General features: G+C 36.4%; 1 protein-coding gene across 5 annotated transcripts in view; it reads left to right on the top strand.

Moving 5' to 3' along the window:
* Samd3 (sterile alpha motif domain containing 3) overlaps positions 1-14,772 on the top strand; it is a 47,758-nt gene that overhangs the window by 18,198 nt on the left and 14,788 nt on the right. For all 5 annotated transcript variants that reach the window (XM_046449302.1, XM_046449322.1, XM_058581160.1 and 2 more), the window contains 3 exons: positions 1,133-1,318; positions 1,560-1,644; positions 6,017-6,184. In XM_046449302.1, the coding sequence (XP_046305258.1) occupies positions 1,133-1,318; positions 1,560-1,644; positions 6,017-6,184 (439 nt within the window). The remainder of the gene's footprint in view (positions 1-1,132; positions 1,319-1,559; positions 1,645-6,016; positions 6,185-14,772) is intronic.

The following is a 14,772-nucleotide window of genomic DNA, read 5'->3' as shown; positions in this document are numbered from 1 at the left end:
CAGATGAAAGTGTTTTGTCCTGCTTGCTTCATTCCCCATAGTCCATTATAACTCCTGTGTTCTTACAAAGGGTGACCTAAAATGCTCAAAGAAGCCTGACTTTTCAAAGCTCATCTGGATTTTGTTTGAACTTCTAAGAACTGCATCATCATTAGAAAAGTAACCTACTTAGGCTAATTTAAGAAATTTCTCTGTTGTCTTCAACTTGGCATGCGACTATGCCCGTCCCTTCCATCCCAATCAATCTTATTAATGGAATAGGTTGACAGTGTTCTAGTGCTTTTGATTAACTGCTGCTTAGAAATTTTACTTTAGATTCTTCTTTATACCCACTCAAGATCACCCACTCACTATAAGGTTTTAAAGTGGTTCTGATATTTGATTTTATAAACAGCCTAATCGATGTTTAATTTCCATAACATAAAATTCACCCATTTAAAGGGTACAGACAGTTAATTTCCATCAATTTAGGTGGCCACGCCACCATTGTCACAATCCATTTGGGCCATCCTTAGCCTCAGGCAACCACTGATCTGCTTTCTGTAGTTATAATTTTCTGTCCTGTTTTGTAGAGCTGTCATGTGAATGGAATCAGAATATCTCTGATACACTTATTTTTTTAACTAAAAAACTAAGTTCATCTTATTAAGATGGCCAAAGACCAACTAAATTAAGTGGACCTTATATTTCACTATAAATGATGATGGAATAAATTAGAATTTTCTTAATCGGGTGTGAAGACTAATTTATTGTGGGTTTCATTTACTTTACTGAATTGCAACTTCTTTTCTTTCTGCTAGATAGCTTGTTCAGTTTTGAGCTATGCTTTACCTGTTACCCCTTCAAAATATATGGGTTAACATTCTTTCCAACTTTAGGCTTTTCTCTAAAATCTATATTATTATGACTCATTTTTCCAGAACTACAAGTACTTATGTGTGTGTAAAGGCAAAGAAAAGACAGACTTCCAAAATTTGTGGGTAGATGAATGGATGTATGATGAATTTATGACTTCATATATTTAGGCCTCAGGAAGTTTGTTTAAAGCATTAGTTCTCAGGGTGTAGAGAACTAATAAATAGCATATATGTTTGGATTAGAATTTCATTTCTTGTGTGTTTTCATTTCACAGAAGAAATATGAAACATGTTCTAGCAAGGAATAAAGCATTACAGTGGTCCAAATCCTACATTTTGCCAGAGTTTCCCTATGATGTCAAATGCATGTTAGCAGAGCAGAAATGTCCAGATCACAGCATGAGGATAAGGATCATTGAGTTTCTCCAGGCCGACATGACTAAGTATCTGGAAGGTTCACTGTAAGTGATAACAGGGAAAACTTGCTGGTTTGGGGGAGGATCTGCCTTGGAATAGTGTAGAACTCACTTGCAATGAGGTCTCTTCAGATTTTGAGTGACATACGGGATCTAAGTCTAACATGCCAACAGTTGAATGTCTATTTTGTTCTATAGAAAGATTTGAAGAGGAGTCAGTGCAACTTAGACTCCTCTTGAATATGGACTGCTAAAAATGAAAGCTATTTATCCCTGTTATGAACAGGTATCCCACCACACAGCAATACAATGATGTGGTCAACGCCCTGCTGCAGGCCCACCCCTTCCTGGACGAGGATGGCTGTGGCTTTGTAAGTAATGACATGGCACCACCAACCTGTTCATCTGAGTCCATCTTAAGATAATAGCCTGTATTGTCCACTTAGATTCTGATATTCTTTCCCCTTTGGTTCTCTCTCTTTCTGACTGTCCCTATTTCTTTCTTTCTTGTATTCTCTTCCTCCTCTCCTCTGTCACCTCCCTGTGATAACTTCTCTGTCTCTGCCTCATCTGTGTTCCTTTGTCTGCCCATCATCATCTTTCTGTCCCTCTCTTAAAGCAGTCTGGGAGCTCCTATGTGACCCTCTAGGAAGGAGAGGAGATGACATGTGTCGTTGTGTCGTGGCTGTCATCAACCAATTGTCTCTTGCCCTCTGATTAGAGCCAGTGGGGAAGTTGTCTGCTTGGAGGCCTTGCTTGCCTATCTCACCTGCCCTATCAAAACTCCAGTGTCTTGACACCCCAAGATATATGGGCAGCAGTTCTAAACTCTGACTGCACCTCAGGAGACCCAGAGATTTTTTTGGTTTAATGGCTCTGAGGATATGGCCCTGACATGAGTAATTTTTAAAGTCCCCCAAATTATTCTAATGTATATCCAGGGTTGAGAACAGCTGCTCAGTACAAACCCAACTTTCTGTATCTGCCTGATTCTTGAATTTGAAAGACTGGAATCTTTGTTGTACAACAGTATAAAAATACTTAGTACTAGTGGACTATACATTTAAAAATATTTAGATTATAATAAAAGGTTGAGTGCTTATGATATGCACTAGCAGTATATGATTTAATAAACAATTATAGGGAAATAAGTTCTGTGTACATAAAAACCTACTACTATCCCTGTATTTCTATATGACATGTGTATATACAGTGGTAATCATAGCTAAGTAAGATATATGTCTTCCTGTATCTTACCATGTCTGGGCTGTCAGAAAGTACTTTTTTGGTTGTGCTTTCTTAAAGACATAGGGTTTAAGCAATTAGTTTCAAATTGAACAAAAAAGATACATGCCAACATCATTTAAGGCCTTTGCTTGCTTACTTGAATGTTTTCTTTTCTTTCTCTCTCTATCCCCCTTCCTTCCTCTCCTCCCTCCATCCCTTTCTTCCTTCCTTTCATTTCATATTTTCAGAATGTGTTTCATTATAAATGAATAAAATCATAGATTTTCTGGAATGATAGAAGGCCTTAAACATATTTTAGCACCCATCTAGAAACTGTAAAATTGTAAAGCCAAGACTAGAATTCAGGAATCCTTGCTTCTAGGATGCCATCTTTTCTAAAATATGCTGCTACCTATAAAACACACTATAAAGTTACCAAAAGTTTCTCTAAAATAAAAAAAAAATAATGCATCAAAACCCTGGGGTCTTAACATTGTAGTCATTGCAATATGGTTGACAAAATCAAATCTCAGCATTCCTTTGACATTCAAAATACAGGAACTATATCTTGAATTAGTATCGATATCAGTGCTACTGTGTATAGAAATACAGTCAGACCTCCACGTTCACAGATTTCACCTCCTCAGATTCAACAAACCTTGAATACTGTGCTTTGTAATTAGGCTTATGATGGTTGTATCTGTACCAAACAGGTACAAACTTTTTCTCTTGTCATTATTCCCTGAACAATACAATAAAACAATTGTTTACATGGCATTTACAGTGGAACAGGTATTACAAGTAATGCAGAGATGATTTAAAGTAGTGGAGGATGTGCGTAGGTTATATGCAAATACTATGCCATTTTATATGAGACTTGATTACCTGTAGATTTTGGTGTCTGCCATGGGCTACTGAACCAATCCTCTGTGGATACCAAGAGATGACTATGGTTGAATTTTTAAAATAATTGAAATTTTCTATTTGAATAAATAATACATTTACCTAGTTCAAAATTCAAAAGTTTCAAAAAGATAGAATAGTCCCTACCCTGGTTTTCCAGCCACTTAGCTATCCTATCCAGAAGGAACCAATGTTATTAAAGATTCCTTCCAGAGAATCTTTGCACATATATAAGCAAATCCATATCTCTCCAATTACATTTTGACCTTTACTTTTATGGTTATCAAAGTGAGACATGCACAGAGTAATAAACAGTGCTTACTTTGCTCTGAAGTGCATTTTACCCACATCTGTTCCCAGTGGCATTAACTAAAGATGGTTAACTGAGAAAGAGACAAGGAAAATTGCTTAGCAGGTTGTGGCCACTATTTTCACACTTAGAAGTATAGAAATAGAGAAGTGGAAACTGGTACATGGATGGGTGCTTACTCAGATTCTCCCCACAAGTGTTACATTGCAAAGTATAGAAAAAATTTAAGAACGTTTTGTGGAGGGGGTGGGGAGAAAGTAGGCACTTGATTACTTTTAGGGCTAATTTTATTTTCAACTTTTCATTTTGAAAAATTTCATATCTGCACATAATTAGAATGCTGTGGTGATACCATATACCCTTCAACTAAATCAAGGTTTCTCAGCCTTCACACTATTAACGCTTAGTGCTGGATAATTTTTGTGGTGGGAGTTGTCGTCTGGCACTGTGCATTTTAGCATATTTAATGGCATCCCTGGGCTCAATCCATAGTACTGGGGGAAAAAAATAAGAAAAACTAATCTCGGTTAATTAGCTATTAACATTTTGCCACACTTTCGATTCTTCTCTCATGTTTGTTTTAGATGAGCATTTAAAAGCAAGTTACAGATGTGATTTCTAAATACCTTAGTGTATATCTTAAAAGTATAAGAACAATTCTCTACATAACCATTATGCAGTTTGCACCTAAGAAAATTAAAATAATTGTGTAATATCACATGTAATCTGTATTGCTATTTCTCTAATTATTCAAAAATATTTTTTAAAGTAGATTTTTTTTGCTATAAAACCTAATCATGGATTATGCATTGCATATGGCTATTATACTTATTTAATTTTGCCTAGGACAGTGTTTCTAACCATTTTTGTCTTTACTGACATTTACTTTTTGGTCAAATGTAGTCCACTTGTTGTGTCAGATGGTCTACATTCTGTGTTTGTCCAAATGTTTTCTAATGATTATATTTTGGATTTAAAATACTGAACAAAGATCTGCTTTGATGCTGTGGTTTGCCTCATGTGTCACAACAGGCCCATAATTTCAGGACTTCTTTTAAAAAAAAATTTCAGAGTGATTAGGAGAACTGTATCAATGTAGAAATTTCATGTCCTCTAGTTGGAAAAGTGTAGAGAAAAGGGATGACTATGCTATACCACAAATATTTTCTACTGAGTCTGTCCACCAAAGGTATCTATGCTTAGTAAATACTCATTGATTGAATACTCATTAATTGTGCTCAATTGGTTCTTCTTTTCTTCTTACCAATTAATAAGGAGAGATGGGAGAAGCTAGGAAAAAGAAGTTGGCAATTCAACAATGTCCTAGCACTTGATTGCAATAATATTTTCTGCCAGGTTTAGCAGGTGTAGAGGCCCTTCAGAGCTGTAGGAAGTATGAGAAACAAATGTATTTGTTCTAGTTTATATTTCAGGGCTAAGAGAAATATAAGCCATCTATTATTTCTCTGCTATTATATGTCAGCTACAGCAGAGACCACAGGCCTGTGGGAGGTAATAAACATCTCTGATGCACATGTACCCAGGAACCCAATCTGTACTGAAGCCAGCCCCAGCTTCAGCCTGCAGCTCTCCTGGCCAGTCTGTCCCAGGGTTTTATGATCAGCAGTTTATAAATACCTTCAATGAGTAGCTATACATTTGATTCTCTTAAAACCCCAGTACAGGGGCTGGGGGTGTAGCTCAGTGGTAGAGCATTTGCCTAGCACATGTGAGGCACTGGGTTCAATCCTCAGCACTAAATAAATAAATAATAAATATATTGTGTCCATCTACAACTAAAAATATTTTTTAAAAACCCAGTACAGTTGAGAACAGCTCTTATTGTTCCATTTTATAGTCAAAGAACAAAAGCTACAGGGGTTTAATTGTTGAAAGTCACTTGTATTAGAGATAATACTCAATCCTGGGTCTTCCCAACATAGGTCACAGTGCTTTCTGAAGGGCAGAAAATACTCTTATTGGAACTTGAGCCGTAAATCCAGGAATGGCAAGATCCAAAAGCCAAACACTGTCTAATGTTATCTCAATGACATCCCCATTTGTTCCTAAGAAAATAGTTTTTTCTCTGATTGTATTTCCTTAGCTATAATTTAAGGATTATAATTTGTATTGCAATGTCACAAGACTATTGTAAGGATAAATCAAAGAATAGGTACATCACTTCTGTTACTGTGATATGAAAATAATTTCAAGCCCAAGAATCACAGGTGAATATTTTATTGTTTATATGGAATTATTCTAAGCTCCTAGGATTAACTGGCTTGCTTTGTTATTTTATGCAGTTTTTATGGAAACGAGCCCTCAAAGATCGTTTTAAATATGTCCGAAGACCCATAGAAGATGATGAACAAGTAATAAAAAATAAGTGCAAATTTGGACACCGAAGAGGCCAGACAAGGAAATCTCTTGCTGATATAAGATTTGATGAAATTAAAATTGTCCAGATAAAAGTAAGATTGAATCCTTAAATGTTCTGACAACTTTGACTCATTGGTTGATTAAGGAATAATAATTTTAAAAAATAGCATTTAAAATCATTGCAACAAAATTAGATAACTTTTAAGATTTGAGGTGTGGTCAGGAACCTATTAAAAACAATGGTTTGTGTGGTTAAGAATGTAAGTCATATTTCTAAAAGAGAAGTGTCAAAAACAGTTTTTAGCAAGAATACTATTGAAGATCTCATAGTCATTTTGTTATAGCCTTCAAAGAACATGAACTAGCCCTTGAGTTCTGGGACCTGAAATGATTTCCCACCCTATCCTTCTGTAACACACTGCATCTTCTTGACAACCTTACTGCATCAGCAAGTTTTAATACTCAAGCATTGTAGAGGTCAGGTGGCCTTGAGTCTCAGGATCTAGGGAGGCAATAGGTCATACGCGTTCGCACAGAAATCCATGCTGGCCTTCCCCTACCTACTGGTCCAGCATCTTCTCTTTTGTTGATACATCCATCATCTTTGAACCAGTTTTTACACTCTGTTCCTTCTTAAAACGTGCCTAAGGAGCTGTAGACTTTCCAGTTTGCCCCTTCTAGTCCTCCAGATGAGCCTAAATCCTAGGATAAATCCTGCTGAGACCCACATAGGGGTCTTTGCTTCAAAAAGAACAAGGAATTGAATATATCAGGGTTAGATGTTAAGTTGCAATAGAATCTAGTTTGTACCTTCCTGTCAGCTGAGCTAAAAAAAGAAATTAGCCATTTTTCAGATCTAGAGAGACAACATTTTTCCTGGCAAACAAATACAATTGGAAGGATTTACTTTCCCTCCTTTATAAATGAAGCTGCAAATTGCTGATTCTTTCATGTCTGTAGCCTGTTTATGATCTCATGTTCTACAAAGCCAAAAACATTAAAGGATGGAAAACAATGTATACTGAAATATTACAGAAACCGTGTATTTTGTACCTTCCCTGGTGATTAAAGCAAATGTATGAGCACCGGGAATAGTGGGAGTGAGAGACTCCCATACTTTGAATTTACCTCACGGAATTGTATTTTCTGGTACTGGGAATGGAACCTAGGGCCTTGGGCATATTAGGCAAATACTCCATCACTAAGTCACATCTCCAACTTTTTTTTTATTTTGAGACAGGATCTCCTTAATTACTCAGGCTGGCCGCCAGCTTGTAATTTTGCTGCCTCAGCCTCCCAAGTAGGGGAGGGACTCACCTGAGGCACTGTGCCTGGTTTACTCAAGGAATTCTATCCTCCAGTCTGATTGCTTAAATTTCTTTCAATCTCCATTTTGACCTTCTTCTGATAGCTCCTTTTTTAATGTCTGAAGATTTCTGAAGATAAAAGTTGCTTAGATTAAGACACCCTTGGGCAACTCTTACATCTTTTAAAATTCCTTGTCTGTGCACAATTTTTCCATAGGAAAAAAATTTCATGTGCTACAGAGATGAAAAATGTTGACATAACCAGGAAGCAGTGGTCTGTGTCTGTGCCTTCAAAGGCAGAGAAGTGGGTTGGGCCAGCTGGAAGATCTTGAGAAGGGATATGGAAGGAAAAGAGATTTTAACTAGTTTTTGTTGTGGTGGTGGTAGTTGTTCTATTTCTGCTGTTGTTTGTCCTTTTGGTGGGAGGATGAAAGAAAATAGATGTCACAGTGAAGGAAGGTAGGGATTTTAGTTTTGTGATGTGGGCTTCCATAGGTAACCCAAAATACTGCAGTACTTGTCTGGCTCTGAGCCACACTTTTTTTTTTTTTTTTTTTGTACCCAACCCTCTACCTTCCAGAATCTCTTGTGAGTTTAGCTCTGCTTTCTGTTTGGCTACAAAGCCCAGATCATCTGAAATGCCAGAGCAACATCTGTGAGTCAGTGTGGCTGGTTCCTTTTATCCCACTGCTAAAAACAATTTCACGATGTTACACAGGTGGCTAGACTAGTCACAGTCCCACAAAATGCTGGTTATTTTTCAGTGCTTAAAAATGCCTTTCTAAGCTGGGTGCAGTGGTGCACACCCATAATCCTAGTTACTCTGGAGGCTAAAGGGGGATAGTAAGTTTGAAGCCAGCTTCAGCAACTTATTGGGACGATGTCCCAAAATTAAAAATAAAAGAATCTGAGGATATAGCTAAGTGGTTCAATCCCCAGTAACCTCCCATCCCCCCCACCCCCACCCCCACCAACACTTATGCACATGCAGAGCCTTTTCATTCCCAGACCCCTTGTTGCTGCTCATATGCTTGTGCAATTAGTGCATAACTGTACCATCACTTCTTATGCATTGACTTTTAGTGTAAAAGGAAACAAATTGAAACATAGAAAAAAAGCACAGAGCAATGAAAATATACCATGAGTGAGCAAACAGGTACAAATGAATTAGGTCCAAATAATATGTAGCCCTGTGAATTGATAAATCTGTTTCCTTTTCTAAATTGCCTTTTTATTATCCACATCTTTATATATTTATAAAGAGACATATTTCGGTTTTCAAAACAGTAGATTTAGTTTCAGTAATTTTGTAAGTTGATGACATTATCTTGTTTAAATGATGAAAACATTAGCTTCAAAACCTCACAGGAATTGTGTGGAGCTGATCCCAATGTACTAGATTCCTTTATATAGTAGTAAATTTTGTAAAACATCTCAGGTTAATTAAAGTTAAGTGAATCAAACTCCTCACTTCATGGCACATTATCACTGTCCTCTGTTAGGATTTTCTCTTGCTTTATCTATCAATTTTTATCCCCATTCTTTTCTGCCTTCCTCCCGCTCCACCTCTGCTGTGAACAACCATTCTAAACATTTCATATGTGTCTGGTTCTTTGCCAGTGCTCCAAAAGATGTACTGTCACTTAGGTATCTATACATTTGATTTAATGTGAATGGTATCCTATAGCTCATCTATTTCACTTTTTTAAAAACCAAACTCTTTCTAAGATTCACTCATGTTGCTCTGTAAGTCTCTAGTTCATTGATTCTAAGCAGTATGAAGTACTCCTGGCCTCAAGTGCTGTTCTTCCCCAGTACAAACTGCACTCCAGAGAATACCATTATACTTATCTGGTTATGGGGTGATGAGTTATCACTTTGGACTATACATCCAGAAGTGAACTGATGGGGACACAAAGCGTGCATAGACTTAATGTGACCAGTTACCTCCAGAATGCCTTTACTAGATTCACTCCCACAGCAGCACATACCCCTGTATTTCCACAAACCCTTGGCATTTTCTGACCTACAAAACTTTGCCAAGACTAATAGGTATAAAGTATAATCTCATTCTTGTGATTTGCATTTCCCTGGATAATTAATGAACCAGCATTTCTTCACATATGTGTTAGCCTTTTGAATTTGTTATAGAAAATTATCTCTTTAAGTCTATTGCCCATTTTCTAATGGGTTGGCATCTTTTTCTTGTTAATACAGGAAAAAGGAAGCAGTCTTTGTAGGAAGCAGTCTTTCCCATGCCCTAAGCCACAAGGATGCTCTCCTACTCTAAGTGTATGATTTTAGTTTCCATGTTCAGATATTTAATTCATCTGGAATCTATCTTTATATTAAATAGGGACCTCTACATAGTGAACTGCTTTCTGTACACCAATAACAAAACAATCCATCATTTTCTCATTGGTTTATGGTGTCCCTTTATTATTTATTAATAGAGCTGGGTGTGTCCTGGCAATTCTCTTATTCCGTTGGTCTGTCAGTCTCTTCTTATGCCATTCCACTTTGCACTTTACTCTTTTATGTTTATTACTTAGTATCACTAAGGGTGGTCTGGATTATCATGGAGGGCATGCTGCATCAGGGTAGCCCGTCAGTGGAGAGCATTCTGGGTAGGCTCATTCTCATTTTCAGAATAAGGGGAAAGACAACGGGTCATCTTCTCATGAACAAGTACCCAGGACTTCTTTGTAGCATCTTTCTTCTTGCAGAAGAAATAACCCAGACTAGGGGTGCTACACATAGGTGGACCAAAAGAAGGTTTTGAGCATCTGCCAGTGTGAGAAGCATCAGGAAGTGTTCTGTCTTACTCTTGTGGAGGATTGGCTGTGATGAGATGGAGAGGGCCTGATGGAAGGATTCCGCTCCTTTTGTCCTGACTCTGGAATAGGAGATGTCCCTAGGACGGTGGTTTCTGATATGCATGGGGCACCAGAACTTGGAGTGTGGACATTATTCTCAGCTTGATGCTCCTCATTTCTTGGTCTTGGTTCCTCCTTCACCCAGTGGATTCATTTAACCTTTCTCTCAGGTCTCTACCAAATGCCACATTGAAGCATAAACATGTAGACATACTTTTTGAAATGTTTCAATTCTTCCTTAATATCTTTTTTTTTTTTTGACTAATGTATGCATGTTCTTTTCTTAGTCACAAAAATCCCTTTCAGCCAGTAGCACTCTCAATCTATTATCATAAACTTTTTTGTTCTCAGGAAATAAGTTGGATTTGACAATAGCCAGAGGTCCTTCCAAAATTCCCTAAAACACAATGGATTTTATTTTTTAGATACCTAGCTCTTCAAATTCATGGTTGACCTGTTCATCTCTTTTGAAAATATTCTGTCTTTATGGGGTAAATTCACTCTAAATTGGATGCTTGGTGAAAAATGTGTTCCTGAGCAGTACAGGAAGGACTTTGAAGTTTCAGCTACAGATTTGCTTCTTTTTTTCTATGTTATCTTTCTTTCCTTTTTTATTTTTTCAGTGTTAGAAATTAAACGTAGGGCCTTGTGCTTGCTAGGCAAATGCTCTACCACTGCTACCACTGGGCCCTACTTCCAGCCCCTTCTGTTTTTTGTTTGTTTGTTTGTTTGTTTTTCTAACTCAGTGGAATTGTCTCAGTTTGGAGACTTTTAATTGTTATCTAGTTGGTTTATGATCAGTTATTTGCTGATGATGTTCAGAAAGTACAGTTCCCAAATCTTAGGGACAGGACCTTTATTTACATAGATTATTTTACCTTTGTTAGTTTAATCTAAATTTGATTTGTTTTTTAAAAATCAGTAATTTAGTGTTATCAAATGTTTTCTCACAGTTGTTTTTTTAAAATTTCATTTTCTAAGAAGTCTTCATTTTATGATGCATTTCACTGTATTTTTGAGTTATCATTTAAATTATTCATTTTATGATATATCCATGATGAATAATAATAATCTCATATGATGTAAAACAAGGACCTAAAATTTATGTTACCTTTTCCAGAAACAGCAGTTGTTCATTTTTTTTTTTAGTTCCTTGAATATCACCTCCCTAGTAGTTCTCTTCATGATTCATTTTTAAAGTATTTATTATTGGATTCTTCAATTATTATGTTTGAATTGTCTATCTTTTTTCCTTCAATTTCATCTGTTTTAGTTTTATTGATTTGAGGGCTTGGTTGGTAGGTGTATATAAGTTTATAATTGGTATATCTTCCTGATGTAACCTTTTCCCATTATAAAATTTCTTCCTTTGTCTCTAGGAACACTTTCGTGTTTTAAAGTTGTTGTTTTTTTTTTTTTTCTCTGAGAGTTTGAGAGCTGTTTCTTTTCTCCTTTGGATACTGCTTGCCTAGTATATCTTTTTCCATCATTTTGCTTTCAACCTATTTGTGTCTTTGAATCTGAAGTATGTCTCTTATAAATAGACTACAAATTAGATCATTTTAATATCCAATCTGCCTCATTTTGAGGTTTTATTTTTATGTTCTTCTCTTTCTTTTATTACTCCATTCTACATTCTTTGGCATTAAGTATGTATTTATTTCATGTACCAGGTTAATTACCCTTGTTATTTGTCTTTCATTATATTTTTTGAATTATTATTTTAGCAGTTATCCTGGGAGCAATAATTGACATCTAAGTTTGTAACAATCTAGTTTGGACTAATACCAATTTAATTATAGTAGCTTATAAAAATTTGCTTCTATATCACTGTCTCCAGCCTTTTGTGCTGTTACTGTCATACAAATTGCATTTTAGAAATTGCAGGCCCCTCAACGCAGGTTTGTAATTATTATTTCATGAAATTGGCTTTTAAATAGGACCAGACAAAGAAAGAAATACAAACACATAATACATTTACACTGTCTCAAATGCTCTGTACTGTCTCTGACCTTTATCTTATGAAATGATTGTTTCCAATGCCCTTTATTTTCTCATGTGAATTTGAGTTACTGTTCTTTCATTTCAGCTGAAGGACCACATTCAGCATTTCTGGCAAGGCAGGTCTGCTTCTGACCCAGTTTCTCAGTTTTTATCTATCTCAGAGTGTCTTAATTTCTTCTTCACTTTTGAAGGATGGGTTTGCCGGAAAGCTGTTTTTTTTTTTGTTTGTTTGTTTGTTTTTTAATTTGGGAATTGTATGTTCTGGTGTCTCAATTAATATGGTTGGGGCTGGGAATAACAGAAAACTTTGTCTCAAACTGGTTAAACCTATAAGGAAAGCTATATTACATAATGAGAAATCCAGATGACCGTGGATGCTACTGCTGCTCAACAAGTTAGCCAGGTCTTTTGCTCTGGACAAGCAGCAGGATTGTGATTCTCCACTCCTTTGAAGTTAGACTTGGCCACAAGACTGGCTTTGAGCAATGAAATGTGAGCAGGAGTTACATGCACATTGCAGACCTAGTATGCAAGGCCCCAGTACCCCACTTTCTCTTTTAGAGATCATTGACAACATTTCAGATGATAGAGCTATGTTCATGGGTTAGGAGGAGGAGGAGCAAAGCCTCAAGATGGATACTTTGTGTTAACAATGAACATTTGTTTTTCTAAGGCCTGGGGGCCATAAGGGACAGCAGCATGGTCTTGCCCAACCCGAGTGCCACCAGGGATTCCAACCATGGTCGTCTGGCTTTGGGTCCTTCTCTGTGATTCTTCTGTCCCTGTGCAGCTTCATGATGTGATGGAGATGTTCTTGAGGATGTTGCTGACCATGGAATCTTCTCCAGTAAACTCAGGGTCTGAGTTCTTGCATTTTGGGTAGGGTGAGAGATCTATGAGAAGTACAATATGGGTTGTAGTAAAAATGTATAAAACTTAGGGAAAAATTACTTTTCTTTATGGAAAAACACCCAGTTTTTATTTTTTCTTCCTGGGAGATTCTTTCCCCAGGTCTTCAATCTAGGAATAGATAATTTTCATTGTGGCCTCAGTTTTAAAGACATTTCTGAGAGTCTGAAACATGGCACAAACAAACTAATATTTTGCCCCATTTTTATGTGATGCATCCGATCAATCACACGCTGGAATATTATGGCAGTTTCTTTGGAGAGGTCAATTTGTGTCTCTCTTTTTTTTTTTTAACTTACATGATGTGTAGGACAGTGACAGGGAGTTAATAAATGTTTTTAGGGTGTCCTTGTATTCCAAAGCTTTTCAAATAATTACTAAATAAATAAGTAAACCAACTAACAACCAGATGTTCAATTACTAACACTAAGTTTATCACTCATTTCTCTCTTTAAAACATTCTCTTTTCCTACTTGTTCAGTATATATGTACCCCAGGCCTTTGAAAGCTATGAAGTAGTGTTTTGAGTTACTTTCTTTGGTTTAGAAATAAAACAGAATTAAATATTGTACAAAAACTGCCTAGATGGTCAAATGCTAAGAACATCTACCAAAAACCAAGTTCCTGTAGATTTTGCTTATGGCATTTACTGTTCCTTTCTTTATACAACTGGCCCACAATGATTTATTATGTAAATACTAATTATTTTTATAGCCTTTCCCACAGATGTTTCTCTCATGGTTCAGAACAGAGCAAGACAGCAGAAACTGAAGAAAAATTTTGACAGTTTATTATGTTCTGGATAGAATGTAATTAGGGCCATCAGTGAGCACCAAATTTACTAATATTGCAAAGCTCTGTGAGTCAGCTGTGCACTGAGAAACACAGGCAAGATTGTGTGGAGGGAACTTTGCCTGCTGACTGGCTGAGACACATGCTTGTGTGTTAAACTGAGACACTGTGCAGGTTCCACAGGGGAAGCATCATTTCCAAAGTCTACTTGACGACAACAAAATTGAAGACGGGGACAACTGGAATTTGCTATGAGGAAAGCCCTAGTATCCAAACAGAAATGCAATACAAACCACATATGTAATTTTTAATTTTCTAGTCTTCGAATTAAACAAAGTAAAAAAGAAGCAGATGGAATTAATCTCAATAATATATTTTACTTAACTCAGTATACCTACAATATTATCATTTCAACATAAAATCATTATAAAAATTATTGTTTTTTTTACATTATCCTTTTGCATATTAAATCTTTGAAATCCAGTGTTTCCAGCACACATCTCAAATTGGACCAGCTATGTTTAGATTGGTCAGAAGCCACCTGTGGCTAGTGGCTGTCATACTGGATGGCTCAGATACACACAAGCTTGGGAGAATTAAGAGAATAAGAAAGAGAACACACTATAAAGAACATCATAGTTATCAGGAAACATGACCAATTATTTGCCAATGATGTTCAGAAATTATAGACTCCAGATGTCTCTGGATGCAGGACTTTTAAAGTAGATTTTTACATATGAATTATTAAATTTTCATATCAAGATACTTTGTTAATTTATTTAGATTATAGAA

The sequence above is a fragment of the Marmota monax genome, unplaced genomic scaffold (assembly GCF_021218885.2).
Source record: "Marmota monax isolate L192 unplaced genomic scaffold, Marmota_monax_Labrador192_F-V1.1 WCK01_AAM20220418_F8-fsc00030, whole genome shotgun sequence".
NCBI lineage: Eukaryota > Metazoa > Chordata > Mammalia > Rodentia > Sciuridae > Marmota > Marmota monax.
Note: the sequence above shows the minus strand (reverse complement) of the source record. Positions and strands in the feature narration are given on the sequence as shown.